Source organism: Rana temporaria, chromosome 9 (genome assembly GCF_905171775.1).
Source record: "Rana temporaria chromosome 9, aRanTem1.1, whole genome shotgun sequence".
Classification (NCBI taxonomy): Eukaryota; Metazoa; Chordata; class Amphibia; order Anura; family Ranidae; genus Rana; species Rana temporaria.
The window spans coordinates 30053293-30072054 of record NC_053497.1 but is presented as its reverse complement, the minus strand read 5'-3'; the positions used below and the strand labels follow the sequence as shown (position 1 = coordinate 30072054).

At 43.2% G+C, this 18762-nt stretch overlaps 1 protein-coding gene across 1 annotated transcript in view; it reads right to left on the bottom strand.

The window, feature by feature from the left end:
- Nucleotides 1-18762, bottom strand: part of LOC120913235 (complement C4-B-like) — a 198284-nt gene that overhangs the window by 114695 nt on the left and 64827 nt on the right. The window contains exons 12-15 of the mRNA XM_040323048.1: nt 14155-14340; nt 9410-9592; nt 5548-5703; nt 1249-1372 (exon numbers count right to left, since the gene is read on the bottom strand). Of these exons, the coding sequence (XP_040178982.1) occupies nt 1249-1372; nt 5548-5703; nt 9410-9592; nt 14155-14340 (649 nt within the window). The remainder of the gene's footprint in view (nt 1-1248; nt 1373-5547; nt 5704-9409; nt 9593-14154; nt 14341-18762) is intronic.

Genomic DNA, 18762 nt, shown 5'->3' with positions numbered 1-18762 from the left:
GCCACCTATCAGTGCTCATCAATGCCCACTATCAGTACCACTTATCAGTGCTCATCATTGCTACCTATCAGTGCTGCTTATCAGTGCTCACCAATGGTGCCTATCAGTGCTCATTAATGTTGCCCATCAGTGCCACCTATCAGTGCTCATTGTTGTTGCCCATCAGTGCTGCCTACCAGTGCTGCCTATCAGTGCCACCTATCAGTGCTCATCAATACCCCCTATCAGAGCGTCATTTATCAGTGCTCATTAATGCTGCCTATCAGTGCCATCTATCAGTGCTGCCTATCAATGCTTATCAATGCCCCCTATCAGTGGCACTTATCAGTGCTCATCAATGCTGCCTATCAGTGCTCATTAATGTTGCCCGTCAGTGCCGCCTACCAGTGCTTATTAATGTTGCCCATCAGTGCCACCTATCAGTGCTCATTAATGTTGCCCTTCAGTGCTGCCTAGCAGTGCTCATCAATGCTGCCTATTGGTGTCTATCAGAGCCACCTATCAGTGCTCATCAATGCCCCCTATCAGTGCCATTTATCAGTGCTCATCAATGCCACCTATCAGTGCCGCCTATCAGTACTCACCAATGGTGCCTATCTGTGCCCATCAGTGCCACCTATCAGTGCTCATTAATGCTGCCCATTAGTGCCGCATATCAGTACTCATCAATGCCCACTATCAGTGCCACCTATCAGTGCCCATCAGTGCCATATCAATGCTCATCAGTGCAGCCTATCAGTGCTGGACAAATAGAACTATTTAAAAATTGCTGTACCTGGAATTCAGCTTTACAATGTGTTTTACTAGCTGCATTAGGGGATTAAAATACCTGACAGAATTTAGAAATTGAACTGGAATGTGGGAGGGTCTGAACCGTGATCCAATCAGGTTCTACTGCTACATATAAAGCTTTCAATTCAATACATTTAAATGCACTAGGGGCTGGAGGAGGGGATATTCAGGTGACTTGGAAGAGGAGGAGGGGAGCGCAGGAAGGACCCCAGCAGTGTGATAACGCTCATTTACTGTATAGTCCACTTGGCAGACAGGTGTCTGTAGAATAGTGATGTCACCATACCAGTTTCTGGGTGTTGCAGATCTGTGTGAATCACAAAACTGGCTGAACAGAATTACAAATCTTGCTGGCAGGTGAAACCGTTTAAATGCATGTATATCAACTGTGAGTTTAGTACTTGACTGGGCTTTAAAACAGAGAAAACCGGATTAGATTCTCTGGAAGATCCTCACCGCTCAGGTCGCTGTACCCGGATGAAGAGACAAAGGCCACGCCGGCGTCCATGAAGACAGAATTAGAATCCCTCCCTCCTCCAGGACTGCAGCCCAGGTCATAATCGTTCATGGCCTTGAACACCTTAAAGGTAAGAAAAGGAAAGGTATAGATTTGAGAATTAAAAAACATATATTTTATAGAAAAAAAGGAACGATCCGTAAAGAGATTCATTTGCCCATTTAAGTCTAGGCAACCTATTTAGAGCGGCCTCATACCGCCCCTCTGCTGCTCTGTACCCGCAGCAGGGGCGGACTGACCATTCGGGCACTCGGGCAGTGCCCGAGGGCCCCATGCCACTAGGGGTCCCCATCAGGGTTGCCAGCCTCAGTAAAACCAGGGACAGTATGTAAAAATCTGTGTTTTTTTTTTTTTAATCCCAAAATTATAGCTGCCCCGCCCCTCCAGTACCCTTTTAGTGTGTGTATGTGTATTCTGTGTGTATGTATACTGTATGTGTGTGTGTATACTGTGTATGTATACTGTATGTGTATACTGTGTATGTATACTGTATGTGTGTATACTGTGTATGTATACTGTATGTGTATACTGTGTATGTATACTGTATGTGTATACTGTGTATGTATACTGTATGTGTATACTGTGTATGTATACTGTATGTGTATACTGTGTATGTATACTGTATGTGTATACTGTGTATGTATACTGTATGTGTATACTGTGTATGTATACTGTATGTGTGTGTGTATACTGTGTATGTATACTGTATGTGTATACTGTGTATGTATACTGTATGTGTATACTGTGTATGTATACTGTATGTGTGTGTGTATACTGTGTATGTATACTGTATGTGTATACTGTGTATGTATACTGTATGTGTGTATACTGTGTATGTATACTGTATGTGTATACTGTGTATGTATACTGTATGTGTATACTGTGTATGTATACTGTATGTGTATACTGTGTATGTATACTGTATGTGTGTGTGTATACTGTGTATGTATACTGTATGTGTATACTGTGTATGTATACTGTATGTGTATACTGTGTATGTATACTGTATGTGTATACTGTGTATGTATACTGTATGTGTATACTGTATGTGTGTGTGTATACTGTGTATGTATACTGTATGTGTATACTGTGTATGTATACTGTATGTGTATACTGTGTATGTATACTGTATGTGTGTGTGTATACTGTGTATGTATACTGTATGTGTATACTGTGTATGTATACTGTATGTGTATACTGTATGTGTGTGTGTATACTGTGTGTGTATACTGTATGGCCCAGATTCTCGAAGGTGTTACGACGGCGCAACACCATTAGCGCCGTCGTAACTCCTCATCTGGCCCCGGGTATCTATGCGACTGATTCTTAGAATCAGTTGCGCATAGGTACCCATTAGATCTGACAAGCGTAAAGGCTGTTACGCTGTCAGATCTTAAAAGTAATTTTTTTTCCCGCCGCTAGGTGTCGCATCGTCGCTTTTCCCCGTCGTCTATGCAAATGAGGTAAGTACGGCGATTCCCGAACATACGCGAGGTCGACGCAGCGAATTAACGTCGTTTGCGTAGCGTACCCGACGCGTAAGGTTGCCCCTGCTATTAGCAGGGGCAACCAATGTTAACTATGGCCGTCGTTCCCGCGTCGAATTGAATCAAAATTACGTCGTTTGCGTAAGACGTCCGTGAATGGCGCTGGACGCCATTTACGTATACATCTAGGCAAATGACGTCGGGGCGACGTCATTTAGCGCAATGCACGTCGGGTAATTTACCCGACGGAGCATGCGCAGTACGCTCGGCGTGGGATCGCGCCTAATTTAAATGGTGCCCGTCCCATTTGAATTGGGCGGGCTTGCGCCGAGCAATCTAACGATACACCGCCGCAAGTTTACAGGTAAGTGTTCTGAGAATCAGGATTCAAACCTGTAGACCTGCGGCGGTGAAACGTAGAGCTCATACATTACGCTGCCCATGAGCAGCGCTAATGTATGAGAATCTGGGCCTATGTGTGTATGTATACTGTGTATGTATACTGTATGTGTGTGTATACTGTGTATGTATACTGTATGTGTATACTGTGTGTGTGTATAATGTGTATGTATACTGTATGCATATACTGTGTATGTATACTCTATGTGTATACTGTATGTGTGTGTGTATATACTGTGTATGTATACTGTATGTGTGTCTATACTGTGTATGTATACTGTATGTTTGTGTGTGTATACTGTGTATGTATGCTGTGTATGTATACTCTATGTGTATACTGTATGTGTGTGTGTCTATACTGTGTATGTATACTGTATGTGTGTGTACACTGTGTATGTATACTGTATGTGTGTGTATACTGTGTATGTATACTGTATGTGTATACTGTATGTGTGTGTCTATACTGCGTATGTATACTGTATGTTTGTGTGTGTATACTGTGTATGTATACTGTATGTGTATACTGTGTATGTATACTGTGTGTGTGTGTATACTGTATATGTATACTGTATGTGTGTATGTATACTGTGTATGTATACTGTGTGTGTGTGTGTGTATACTGTGTATGTATACTGTATGTGTGTGTGTCTATACTGTGTATGTATACTGTATGTGTGTGTGTATGTATACTGTATGTGTGTGTGTATACTGTATGTGTGTATACTGTGTATGTATACTGTATGTGTGTATACTGTGTATGTATACTGTATGTTTGTGTGTGTATACTGTGTATGTATACTGTATGTGTATACTATGTATGTATACTGTATGTGTGTGTGTGTGTATGTGTATACTGTGTATGTATACTGTATGTGTATACTGTGTGTGTGTCTATACTGTGTATGTATACTGTATGTGTGTATACTGTGTATGTATACTGTATGTGTGTGTGTGTGTGTATACTGTGTATGTATACTGTATGTGTATACTGTGTGTGTGTCTATACTGTGTATGTATACTGTATGTGTGTATACTATGTATGTATACTGTATGTGTGTGTGTGTGTGTGTGTATACTGTGTATGTATACTGTATGTGTGTGTGTGTGTGTGTGTATACTGTGTATGTATACTGTATGTGTGTGTGTATACTGTGTATGTATACTGTATGTGTATACTGTGTGTGTGTGTCTATACTGTGTATGTATACTGTATGTGTGTATACTGTGTATGTATACTGTATGTGTGTATACTGTGTATGTATACTGTATGTGTATACTGTGTGTGTGTGTCTATACTGTGTATGTATACTGTATGTGTGTATACTGTGTATGTATACTGTATGTGTGTATACTGTGTATGTATACTGTATGTGTATACTGTGTGTGTGTGTCTATACTGTGTATGTATACTGTATGTGTGTGTATACTGTGTATGTATACTGTATGTGTATACTGTGTATATATACTGTATGTGTGTGTGTATACTGTGTATGTATACTGTATGTGTATACTGTGTATGTATACTGTATGTGTGTGTGTCTATACTGTGCATGTATACTGTGTGGCCCCATAATCTATTGCCTGGGAGCTCCATAATCTCCTATTGCCTGGGAGCCCCATAATCTCCTATTGCCTGGGAGCCCCATAATCTCCTATTGCCCCGAGGGCCCCATAATCTCCTATTGCCTGGGAGCCCCATAATCTCCTATTGCCTGGGAGCCCCATAATCTCCTATTGCCTGGGAGCCCCATAATCTCCTATTGCCTGGGGGCCCCATAATCTCCTATTGCCCCGAGGGCCCCATAATCTCCTATTGCCTGGGAGCCCCATAATCTCCTATTGCCTGGGAGCCCCATAATCTCCTATTGCCTGGGAGCCCCATAATCTCCTATTGCCCCGAGGGCCCCATAATCTCCTATTGCCTGGGAGCCCCATAATCTCCTATTGCCTGGGAGCCCCATAATCTCCTATTGCCTGGGGGCCCCATAATCTCCTATTGCCTGGGAGCCCCATAATCTCCTATTGCCCCGAGGGCCCCATAATCTCCTATTGCCTGGGAGCCCCATAATCTCCTATTGCCTGGGAGCCCCATAATCTCCTATTGCCTGGGAGCTCCATAATCTCCTATTGCCCCGGGGGCCCCATGAGTTGTCAGTCCGCCCCTGACCCCCGGTTCGATAAATAATCAGCGCTCCGCAAAAAACGAAGAAATGCACAAGCCGTCAGGATCACCTCCTGAATGCCTGGAAAACGTTCTTCTACCACGTAATAAAAATCGATCCACCACAGACACTGCCACCCGTGTGACCCTGGCATTCCATAAGTAAACACGCAGACTGCCCAGATCCTCACCTTGCCAGGTGTCAGCTTGTTCTTGGAATTCAGAAGGTACACGGCCGTGTCCACCGCAGATAAGGAGACCGTTGTTGATTCATCTGTTTCCATTGTCAGCTTGAATTGTGACCCCGGGAGAATACTAGAGTCTGCTACATCCGTCTTCACTTGTAGCTGTAAAATAAAGAAATATTCAAACCCATTTGAAGTCTGGCACCTTTTTTTCCCTCCTGTACCCCTCACACTGTGATTTGTGTTTACTTGGAAATTTTTACAAAATATCTGAAAACGCTGCTTCCTGCTCTCACACTGCAGTGCTCTGTGCTGGCAGAGCTGAGTAACAGCCACGCCCCTCCTCGTGGCTGGCATTGCAGGAAAAGTGAGGGGGTGTGTCTGAGCAGGTCTGGTATTGAGTGCGCTAGGTCTACTCTAACAGGAAAGTGGAGGTAAGGCTATAAAAAGGGAGGCGGTTAGTACACAATCTGATGGCATAGCCATTTCTGTCACTTCAGTTGAACTTTAAGGGGCTCCATCAGAACAAAATATAAAGTCATCAGTGATCTTGCAATTTATCAAATTTTACACCTTTGGATAATTGTTTTCACCTGCAAACTGCAGAAATGCAGAGACGTCTGGATTATAGATTACAAACAAGTTCCAGCTCACTCAGGTAAGGGTAATAACCCCTTTCGGGCCTTTAACCACTTTAGCCCCGGGCCTGTTTTTCAGAGTCGGTCTTTACGAGACAAAACCATTTTTTTTTGCTAGAAAATTACTTAAAACCCCCAAACATTATATATATTTTTTTCTAACACCCTAGAGAATAAAATGGAAGTCATTGCAATACTTTTTGTCACACCGTATTTGCGCAGCGGTCTTACAAGCGCACTTTTTTTGGAAAAAATTCACTTTTTTAAATGAAAAAATAAGACAACAATAAATTTGGCCCAATTTTTTTATATATTGTGAAAGATAATGTTACGCCGAGTAAAATGATACCCAACATGTCACACTTAAAAATTGCGCCCGCTCGTGGCATGGCGTCAAACTTTTACCCTTAAAAATCTTGATAGGCGACGTTTAAAAAATTCTACAGGTTGCATTTTTTGAGCTACAGAGTAGGCCTAAGGCTAAAATTAATGCTCTCGCTCTAACGATCGCGGCGATACCTCACTTGTGTGGTTTGAATACCGTTTTCATATGTCGGCGCTACTCGCGTATACGTTCGCTTCTACGAGCGAGCTCGTCGGGACGGGGCGCTTTAAAAAAATTTTTTTTTGCTTTTCGCATTTATTTTTATTTATTTTAGAATTTTTAACACTAAAAAAAAAAAAAAAAAAATTATCACTTTTATTCCTATTACAAGGAATGTAAACATCCCTTGTAATAGAAAAAAGCATGACAGGTCCTCTTAAATATGAGATCTGGGGTCAAAAAGACCTCAGATCTCATATTTGGGCTTAAATGCAAAAAAAAAAAAAAAAAAATTTGGAAATGTCATTTTTTCAAATGACAAAAAAAAAAAATGTTTCTTGAAAGACGCTGGGCGGGACTGACGTTTTGACGTCACTTCCGCCCAGCGGAGCTATGGGGACGGGCGAAGGAGATTTTTCCTTCAGTCTCGTCCCCGCTCAGCTGCCGGACGGTCGCGATCTCCTCCGCCGCTACCGACGGCTACGGTAAGCGGCGGAGGGCGCGGGAGAGCGGCGGGAGGCCCGAATTCGCCGCGGAGACCGCCATTATTGTTAACACGGCCGCCCACAGAAGAGATGAATATCTCGATTGTGGCAGCAGCTGCTACCGTTACCGAGATATTCATCTCTAAAGTGAGGACGTATAACGACGGTGGGCGGTCGGCAAGTAGTTAACTGGGTCCTAAGGCAAGGAGGTAGGATGGACTTGGGATTGGGTTGGAACCAGAGAAAAGAACGGAGGGCGCACCGACCTAGTGTGATACTGCTAAATGAATTTTATTAAAATATTAAAATCAATCATTATACTCACAATGTGGAGTTAAAAATCAAGCCTTAAAAGACAGTACAGCAGAAATCCAGCAACATCAGCAGAACACGTCAATCACTTGAATCTACAATCGATGTTAGGGCTGACGCGTTTCAGGGGCGTACCCCTTTCTTCAGAGCTTGGTGGTCTAACTTCATCATAAAAAACGACGTTGCCCACACACCATTGTTTTCTGAAAATGCTCTAGCAAAGCGCGGTTACGTACAACACGTACGACGGCACTCTGTTCCATTCAAGCTCCCGTCTCATAACTTGCTTCTGAGCATGCGCAGGTTTAAAACTTTGTTTAAAACGTCGTTTTAGCCCACACACGATCATTTTTTATGACACAAAAAACGACATTTTGAAAAACGACATAAAAAATTGAAGCATGTTCGAATTTTTTTTTGGTCGTTTTTTAGAAGACAAAAAACGATGTGAAGCCCACACACGATCATTTTAAATGAAGTTTTTAATAACGTCGTTTTATTTCATCACAAAAAACGACCGTAAGACTGGGATGCCCTTAAAGTGGAGTTTCCATCCCAAAAAATGTTTTTCATTTTTGTGCTCATTAGACCTAAAAAATAAAAAATATATATTTTTTTTACTCATCTGGAAATGCCTGTTGCTATGCGGTCCCACGAAATCTGCCTTTGGAATCACCTAGGATCCTGACATCATCTCCCTCTAATGCTCCTGGCAAATGTGTGTCATAATTTCCCAGGATGCAGTGCGCTACCCAATTATCACTCCCCATCCAAGACTTCCAGGAAGTAAGGGCCAGATTCACATAGATTTACGTTACTCCACGGCGGCGTAACGTATCCCATTTACGTTACACCGCCGCAGATTTACAGCTTAAGTGCCTGATTCTCAAAACTCTTACCTGTAAACTTGCGGCGGTGTAACATAAATGCGCTCGGCGCAAGCCCGCCCAATTCAAATGGGGCGGGCACCATTTAAATTAGGCGCGTTGGCGCGCCGAACGTACTGCGCATGCTCCGTCGGGAAAATTACCTGACGTGCATTGCGCTAAATGACGTCGCATGGACGTAATTTGTTTAGACGTTAACGTAAATGGCGTCCAGCGCCATTCACGGACGACTTACGCAAACGACGTGATTTTTGAAATTTCGACGCGGGAACGACGGCCATACTTTATATGGCTTAGAACACCTAGGGCTCAGCCCTAATTTTACGCGGCGTATCTCGACGGAAACAACATAAAGTTAGATCGACGGGCAGCGCGGACGTTCGGGAATCGCCGTAACTAGTCATTTGCATATTCTACGCCGACCGCAATGGCCTCGCAACCTAGCGGCCGGCCTGGAATTGCATCCTTAAGATCCGACAGTGTAAGTCAATTACACCTGTCGGATCTTAGGGCTATCTATGCATAACTGATTCTATGAATCAGCCGCATAGTTAGGACGGGCGGATCACAGAGATACGACGGCGTATCAGGAGATACGCCATCGTATCTCCTTTGTGAATCTGGCCCTAAGTGCTTGTGGGCTTCACAATGACCACAAGCAAAATGACAACGGTGTGGACGTTTTATAAACTATCTTTTTTGAATAACTATGCGGATCGGCGGCGGATTGTAAAATAGTAAGTGACCGGATTTATATTATAAAAACGCAGGATGAAAGGACATACATTTAAAAAATGCTAATTGTGGTTGGAACGCTTTAAAGTTCATGTGTGTGTAAAGGCAGGTGTCCCAATACTTTTGGTAATATAGTGTATATAAATAAATAAAATGGACAGACTCCATAGGTCACTTGATCTTTTTCTGCCGTCACTTATTTATGTTTCTGTGTTAAAACAAAACAATTAAGTCCACCATTCACCACCCTGACATCAATAAAATTACCTTTCCTTCACAGACATCACTGACGTCTACCCACACGGAGTTGGCTACCGTCTCAGAGTCCAGGTAGTAGTAGGCGATAATGCGAAAGGAGGGGATCAGTTTGGTTGAAACAGTAACAGAAAACACCATGAATTCACTTTTCTCTATGGACTTCAATTCCATTATCTGACCTTTGTTGAGCACCTACAGAATAAATAAATAATAATAATAAAGAAAACATAAATGCAGTGCCTCATTTAGAAGGGGGCAAAGGGGTCTTCCTTTCGGGGGTTCACAGGCTTTGGCAGTATGAATGGCCAAGTCACGATGACGGCACCCCTGTGCATGTGCGTGGGAGTGACTGTTTACGGTACGGCTCTGACGAAAAAGCATGGGTGGCTGTTCCTTCAGAGCGCATTCACCAGTGACGTCAATGGCTGCATCTAAAGTAAATATCTCCTAAATGGCGCACGTTTAGGAGATATTTGCAGTCCCTATAGGGAAGTCTTTTTATAGACTGACCTGTAGGTAAAAATCATACAAGGAAGTTTATCTCCCACTTTAACCTTACTACCTGTTCTGGTAAATACTATAATGCCTCATGCCCACGGACATTTAAAAAAACGTGATGTAAAGCTAGTACAGACGCCAGTCCGCGTTTTGCATTGAATTCAATGCACGTTCAGCCGCGTTTCTCTGTCTCTATTCAAAATCAATGGTTCCCTATGGGAGCCTTTTGATTTAAAAATAAGTTACACCAGAAGTCGGATCAAGATGACTGCCCGCAGAACCTGACAACCACTGGGTAAGGGTTGTCGGGAAGAGGCCCTTGTCCTCATCAACATGGGATGGCAAAGCGCAGGGCCCCCCCTGTCCCAAAGCACCAACCCCCCCCCCATGTTGAGGGCATGTGGTGTGGTATGGTCCAGTGGGGGGGGGGTGCTCGCTCGCCCTCCCCTCTCCTGACCTGCCGGTCTGCGTGCTCGGACAAGGGTCTGGTATAGGTCTTGGGGGGACCCCCATGCCATTTTTTTGTGCCGTGGGTGTTCCCCTTAAGCTCCATACCAGACCAAAGGGTCTGGTATCGTCTTGGGGGGGAACCTCACGTAAAAAAAAAAAATGACATTTTGGCGGGGGTTCCCCCTTCAAGATTCTCAGCACAAAAGTCGCACCGCAAGTTGGACCATCTTGATCCGACTTCTGGTGCGACTTCTATTCAAATCAATGGACTCCCATAGGGAACCATTGATTTTGAATAGAGACAGAAACGCTGGACGAGGCTTAACACAGTGTTAAGCTTTGTTAAATCGCATTTAACACCTTTGCCGGCATCTGGCGTCTTTTCAGCTCTAACACTGGAGCCTCAGAACTCACTGGTGCTGGTGCTGGTTTTTTTTGGAGCTTAAAAACATCTATGCCAATTACAGCTCCTAAACGCCTTGGTGGGCATGAGGCCATAGGCTAACATAGAGAGGTGTTTTAAAGGCCTGAAAGCTTGGATTTGTCTTCACTTTCTGCACTGGTCACAATAGACAAATAGTGTTAGTGAGGGTGAATCTACACAGAGGAAACACAGACCGTTTTGCCGCAATACTACCAGCCATCACCAAAAAAGCCCTAAGAATTGAGCGATTATTGAAGATCGATTGGCGATCGACTGTCAAGAATTTCAGACATTTTCCCAAGCCTAAGCACATATTATGTGCTTTGATTAACACAAGATCGGCAGTAAAACACCGACTAGAAATCCACGATTTCATTTTACAATACGATTTAGATTTATGTCTATTTTTAACAGAGAGCTGGCTCACAGCCGACTGCAACACCATTCTCGGAGAATTGGTGCCAACAAACTATCGTATCATAACTGAAAACAGAATAGGGCAAAGAGGAGGAGGCCTGGCAGTGATCCATAAGAATCACCTGGCAATCACCAAACCAGTCCTTCAAAACCCTCTTCCATTCATGGAAACCCTTACTCTGCAACTACAAACAAATTCCCAGGAGACCGTCCATATTCTACTTTGCTACAGGCCACCTGGCCCAAAATCGCAGCTTCTGCCATCACTGACGGAGTTTATCTCCACTTATACCCTTACCTGCAAACACCTTTTGCTGCTCTGGGATTTCAACCTTTGGGCCAACTCCTCACAAGACCCCGTTGCCGACGCCTGTATTGACCACCTGGAAGGATTAGGGCTACAGCAACTAGTATGTGGGCCCACACATACTTCAGGTCACACGCTCGATCTTATTTTGAGACAAGAACTGGAAATAAACATTTTGGAAAATGAACCATTGCCATGGACAGATCACCATGCAATTAAATTCATAATCTTCAAAATCCCCCCCTTAACAAAAACATCAAAACCGGTGACAACACACTGGACTAGATGTCAGAAGAAGCTCCACTCGGAACTCTTCAAAACCACATTAAGGGAAAAAATAAAAACAATCCAACCACACCAAACGGCCTCAGATACACTGAATGCCATAAACACAGCCCTATTACAGTCAGCCGACTTAATAGCGCCGAAACGTAAAACCTGCATGAGGAAAAACACCTCCAGCTGGTTCAACAACCAGCTATCGTTATTGAAGCAAGAGCGCAGAAGGGCGGAAGCCGCCTGGAAAAGAAGTGCTTCAGAAGAAAACCTCATCATTTACAAGGCCACAACAAAGAAATACCACAAAGAAATCTTCAAAGCCAAGAAAAATTATTTTTCCAAGGCTATCAACAGCGCCCTAAACCGACCCCGCGAACTCTTCAAGATGGTCACCCAGACCATGAATCCTGTCTGTCTTGAAGCCCCCAATTCAGACACCCAAGAGTTCTGCAATGAATTGTCGGATTACTTCATTAATAAAATTGAGGGAATCCGGGAAGGCATTCAACAAAACAATACCCCCCTCAACCCCCCCCCCCCCCCCCCGCAATTATTCGCACAATACCCATAGAAATTCACCACAATTAGGAAAGTTCACTCTAGAACCCATCTCTATCGAGGTCACCAAAAATATCATTGGTACTTTGCGAAACAGCACAGCGCCAAATGATATCATTCCCACTAAACTGCTGAAGGAATGCGCCGACATCGTGGCGCCTCCCATCACGCAGCTTATAAACCTTTAAAGTCTTTCAAGGAAGGTATACTGCCCTCCCAGCTGAAGGAGGGCATAATTCAACCCATCTTGAAGAAACCCACCCTAGACCCCAAGGACCCACTTAACCGCCGTCCCATAACAGGCCTAAACGTCCTCTCCAAGGTAATGGAGAAAGTGGTGGTACAACAGCTGCAACAGCATCTAGATACCCATAACCTACTTGATCCATTTCAATCGGGTTTCCTCCCCGGACACGGTACGGAAACAGCATTGCTCAAAATATGGGACGACGCTCTCGAGGCCGCAGACGAAGGAGAATCTTGTCTCCTGGTTCTGCTGGACCTAAGCGCTGCCTTCGACACTGTAGACCACAAACTGTTACTGACTCGGTTAGCTGACGTAGCCAAAGTCACAGAAGGTGATTTACCTTGGTTCTCCTCTTTTTTGGAAAACCGGTCACAAACAGTGAATTTGGGACCTTTTACTTCTGAGAAACGCACGGTATCGTATCGAGTCCCTCAAGGATCGCCTCTATCGCCAGTGCTGTTCAACATCTATCTTCGTCCTCTTTTTGAAATTATTAGCAGCCAAAAACTCTTTTATCACTCATATGCAGACGACACGCAACTGTATTTTCGCATTTGCAACAAAAAGGATCACCATCTCAATCTAGAGACATGCCTCTCTTCGTTAGAGAACTGGATGACAAAGAGTTATCTTAAACTCAACGGAGCCAAAACAGAACTTCTCCTGTTTCACGCCAAGCGTATGAATCAACCTGCAACAACGTGGATACCCCTGCCCATTCTGGGCAAAATCATCACCCCTAGCGCCAAAGTCAAAAGTCTCGGGGTCATCTTCGACTCCTACATGACAATGGACGCACAAATAGGGTCAGTAGTCAGCGGATCTCACCATCTGCTGCGCCTACTACGCAAACTCACTCCTTTTATTCCAAAAGAAGACATAGCGGCCGTGGTGGGAGCGATTGTAAACTCCAGATTGGATTATGCAAACGCCCTTTACCTCGGTCTGCCAAAGTACCAAATCGCCCGTCTGCTAGTCGTACAAAACACGGCCGCCAGACTAATGACTGGGAAAAAACCCTGGGAATCAATCTCACCTTCGCTGAGAGCCCTTCATTGGTTGGCAGTAAAAGACAGAATTGTTTTTAAAGCACTCTCTGTCTAATACATAGATGTTTCTATGGGAACGCCCCCCTTTATCTATGCGAAAAAATAAAAGCTCACAACTCCAATCGCGTTTTGCGATCCACCAACCAAAATCTGCTTCAGATACCGAAAGCCAGATACAAGTGCAAGGGAGAAAGAAGATTTGCGGTTCAGGGTCCCAGACTATGGAACGCTTTACCAACCAGCATTCGGTTGGAGGAAAATCACTTAGCGTTCAGGAGAAAGATCAAAACTCATCTCTTTTGATATCAAAGGAGACAGGAACAACAAGCGCCCAGAGGCGATTTGGTTCGCATGTGCTGCACTATATAAGTTTTTCATTCAGACAACAATAATAATAAAAAATGACAAGGGTGCTAACACTTTCCCTCTTATAGATATGCAATGTCCACTTTCAGTACGTTTAGATGACAGGTACTCTTCAGTGAGGATAAGCACTCTTGGGAACAAACAAAACACACCACTTACCATGTAATAGATTCTCCTGACACTCCCAGACTGAGGAGTAACCACCTTCAAAGTGACCTTTATGCTTTCCCCGGGACTCAGAACCTGGCTGGGAACTTCCATGTGAAGGAAGCTGTTGGTTTTCGATGTATAGGGAGTGAGACGTATTGTTTCCTCCTGACGACCGTCACTTCCTTCCGCTCTGATCTATTAGGACATGAATGATGTACCCATTCGTAAATTATTTAAAATGTATAAAAAATAATTTTAAGTAAGACATGAATGAAAAATCTGGTAAAATTTTTAAATAATAATTGTTATATGTATAGAAATAATAATTTAAAGTATATCCAAAGCCATGATTTATTATTGAATAGAAAAGTCAAGGGCTAAAACCCATTGGGGGAGAGTTGTCATCACTTCCTGTCCTGTAGACATAATAGGAAATCTCTCCAATGCAGTGGTGGTCGGTGCTCCATGGGTTGGGGGGGCAAACAGACCTGACCACAGACTTCTGGCGTCCCTCGGCGGCTCTTGTGGCTCCTCCCCACATTGTTAATAGATGCCGAATGTATGACCCGCCCCCCACGTCATTGGATTTGATTGACAGCAGCGGGAGCCAATGGCTGCGCTGCTATCAATCTATCCAATCAAGAGTCGGGACCCCGTGAAGAGAGGGACAGTGCGTCACTGCCGAGTGAAGTCCATGGCTCAGGTAAGTAAAAATGGGGGGGGGGTTACTGCCAGAATTTTTTTCACGTTAAAGCATAGGATGCATTAAGGTGGAAAAACATGACGGTTTACAACCCCTTTAAGTGGATTCTAGTGCACAAAATAGCCGCAGTATCCGCGGATATCTACGCCACGTCCGGCGCCTCCTCTGTCCCCCCCCTCCCGCTGTCTTCAGGTCCTAGAGGACAGCAGGGACCATTCAGATTGCACAGTGCGACTCGCGCATGCGCAGTAGGGAACCAGGAAGTGAAGTCGCAAGGCTTACTGAAGATGGCGGCGGCAGCACTCAAGAGCCGAGGGACAGATCGGCTTCGGGTGCCAACATCGCGGGCGCCCTGGACAGGTAAGTGTCCATGTTTTTAAATTCAGAAGCTGCAGTATTTGTAGCTTCTGACTTGTTTAATTTTTTTTAAATGATACTTGGCACCATCTAGTTGCCATAATGCAGTATTTTCCCCATTCGCACTTTTTTTTAGAAATAACATATTTTTTAGGATAAGAAAATATTGTGTTGCGCTGATAATCAAGTAAAAAATTGCATACATATATATATACACCATATACATAAATAAGAACCCCCTACACCTCAAATCAGGGAGGTATATGTGCAAAAGATAAACAAAAACCACTCAAAAACTATAATGTGAAAAAATTCAAATAGAACCAGCAAAAATAGTTCATGGAAAAAACACAGTTCAGTACATAGGCTAATAGGAGACAGGTGTGAGATCCACAGTCCTTTGGTGTGCAGCTGTCATTATAGCAAAAAAAAAAAAAAAAAAAAATATAAAACCTTTTCCTTCTGGACTCCCCGATTAACACAGGATATCAGCCGCTCATAAGGAGAAAAGAAAGATATATGGTGCAAATAACGTAATAAAATGGGAAATGAACCCTGCAATACAATGATTGCACTCACGGAACCTCGATGGTAAAAAGGCTCAACTGCAATCAGTCATTGAACGCCGCTCAGTGCTACGATCTCCTCAGAAGGACGGATTCGACCGTCGATCGCGTCACTCGGCTTCTCCCCCACGCGTATCGTCAATAGCCACTTGACTTATTCATGGGTTGCCATGTGACCATGTCAGCAGTCTATTTATACAAGCTGACAATGGAGGCAAGAGCAGAGGGGTGGATCCTTCACATCATTGCCGGCTGACTGGTGCGCTTTAGCCACAACATTTTAATGTGATCTTTACAAGCAAATAAAATACATATATACGAGACCATTTGGAACAAATTAAATGTTAAAATACATTATAAAATTCATTTATGCAACCTTCATTATGAACAACTAATAGCCTATACACGTCACTGCCTCCAGTGGTGAGAAGAATAAATACACCTAATATTACTCAACCACTTTCAAAAATAAATAAATAAATAAAATGTATTATAAACCACCAGTAAATTATTACCAACAACAAGGAGGACCTTCTCAGCACCCCCAGCAAACTGGTGCACCTCCCCATAATAATTATTATTATGATAACAGAAGGAGCCCGGTGCATACGCAAAACAGATATGAACCACTTAGCACCTATAGGAACGAAGAAGACTCACGTTCCTCTTTTTTAGAATATCGCCGGAGCGACAAGACCCCACCTCGGTACGAACAGTTAGATCACGCCCGAAGCCCCAACGAACCAGGGGGTGCAGAGGGGGACACAAGGTCAAAAAGACGGAAAGTACAGTAGGCGAGGGTATCTATAACCTAAGTGGAATTGACCTTACCCCTGCAGAATTGATGACATTAGATAAGGGTTTGAAATTTGCCCCGAAACGGAATTTAAATAAATTTGATGCATATGTTGATGTTCGAAAATTTGTGCGTAAGCTGAACATTAAGAAATATATGCTTAATCAGCCTGTTAGGAATCAGGCTGATAGAAACATGGATGAAGGTAGAGTTCAATATAGCACTCTTAGAAACAAATCCCTCTTTAACCCTCAGGTGCCTAATAATCACCATATTGAGGTATTCAGTAAAATGGTCCTGAAAGATTTGGATAGCCTAAAGGTTAAACGCATACCTGACCCTATGATTATACATAGGGGGATCAAGGAGCTGGAGAAGAACAAAGGAATCATTATAAGGCCCGCAGATAAAGGCGGAGCAATTGTGGTCCTTTCAAGGGAGTACTACTATGAGGAACTGGATAATCAACTAAAGGACACTAATACGTATATTAAACTTAAAGGGAACCCCACACGAGAATATAAAGAAGAATTGGCTTATCTGGTGTACAGAGGGAGACAAAAAGGGGTCCTGAATAAGAGAGAGTATAAGTATTTGGTGCCAGACACATGCAGGGTACCTATCATATATACAATTCCCAAGATACACAAAGATGCTAAAAAACCTCCCGGGCGACCAATTATAAATGGCATTCAATCCATAAACTCTAGGTTGGGTGAATATGTGGATCGTTTCATGCAACCATTGGTGCCCAAGACTCGAGCGTATCTAAGGGATACAAAACATCTTATACAAATCTTGGAAACTATTAAAATGGAGACGGGTGATACCTATCTGCTTGCCACAGCAGATGTGGCCTCACTTTATACGGTGATCAACCATAAGGAGGCTATTGATGCGTCCAAATGGGCCTTGGATAAATTCAGCGACTTAGTGTCCAAGCAAAAACGCTTTATTTTGAGGAGTCTGGCCTACGGTTTGCAACACAACTACTTTTGGCACAAATCGGAATATTTCAGACAGCTTAACGGAGTAGCTATGGGTGCCAAATATGCACCAAGTGTTGCCAATATCTATATGGCAGAATGGGAGGAGACTGCCATATATAATGATTCACCGGACTCTTTAATAGTTTACAAAAGATTTATAGATGACTGCATTGTGTTATGGAAAGGGGATGACACCTCACTGAAACAATTTTTTGAAAAGTTGAATAAGAATGGAAAAAATATAAAACTCACTTATACTATAAGCGATAAGATTATCCAGTTCTTGGATTTAGAAATCTCCTTGGAAAATCAGAAAATAAGTACCAAAACGTTCTTCAAGCCAGTAGACCGTAATAGTTACATCCCAACAGACAGTTGTCATTATGACCCGTGGCTGATCAACGTACCAAAAGGGCAATTGACACGGATCAGAAGGAACTGTACGGATGATAATACATTTATGGATCAGGCCAAATTTGTAGGCTCTAAGTTTACACAAAAGGGCTACAGTGAAGATTTTATTCAACTAAAGATTGAGGAAGTTAAGAATGTATCAAGAGAGAACCTGATTTCAGATAAAAAAAAGTTTGCAAAAGTGGAACAAGAAATACCTATCATCCTAAATTTCAATGTACAACACAGGCAACTAGAATCAATATTCAGGAAACATTGGCCGATTTTAAAAGCTGATAGGCAGCTCCAGGATGTATTGCCTGTCGCACCTAAAGTTGTGTATCGAAGAGCTCCCACTTTAAGGGATCTAGTTGCAAAAAGTGTCCCAGACCCCCCAAATAAAAAGGAGGTTCTGACTTTTTGGCAAGGAAAAGGTTTTTTCCCTTGCAAACGCTGTTTTGCATGTAGGAAGACAAATCAAAATGGCCAAAAATGTTCCAGTTTTTCATCTAATGTGACCAAAAAAGACTATAAAATAAAAGAGCTAATAACGTGCAGGACTGAGGGGGTGGTGTATGTGCTCCAGTGCCCGTGCTCTTTGCAGTATGTGGGACGCACTAAGAGACCCATGTGGAAAAGGATTAGGGAGCACGTACAAAACATTGAAAAAGGTTGTGATGAACATAATGTCTCACGACATTTCAAACAATGCCATAATAATGATCCAAGAGGTTTAAAATTTAGGGCCATAGACAAGTATATACCCCACTGGAGGGGGAGTCACAAAGTCAGGGAACTGAGTAAATGTGAATC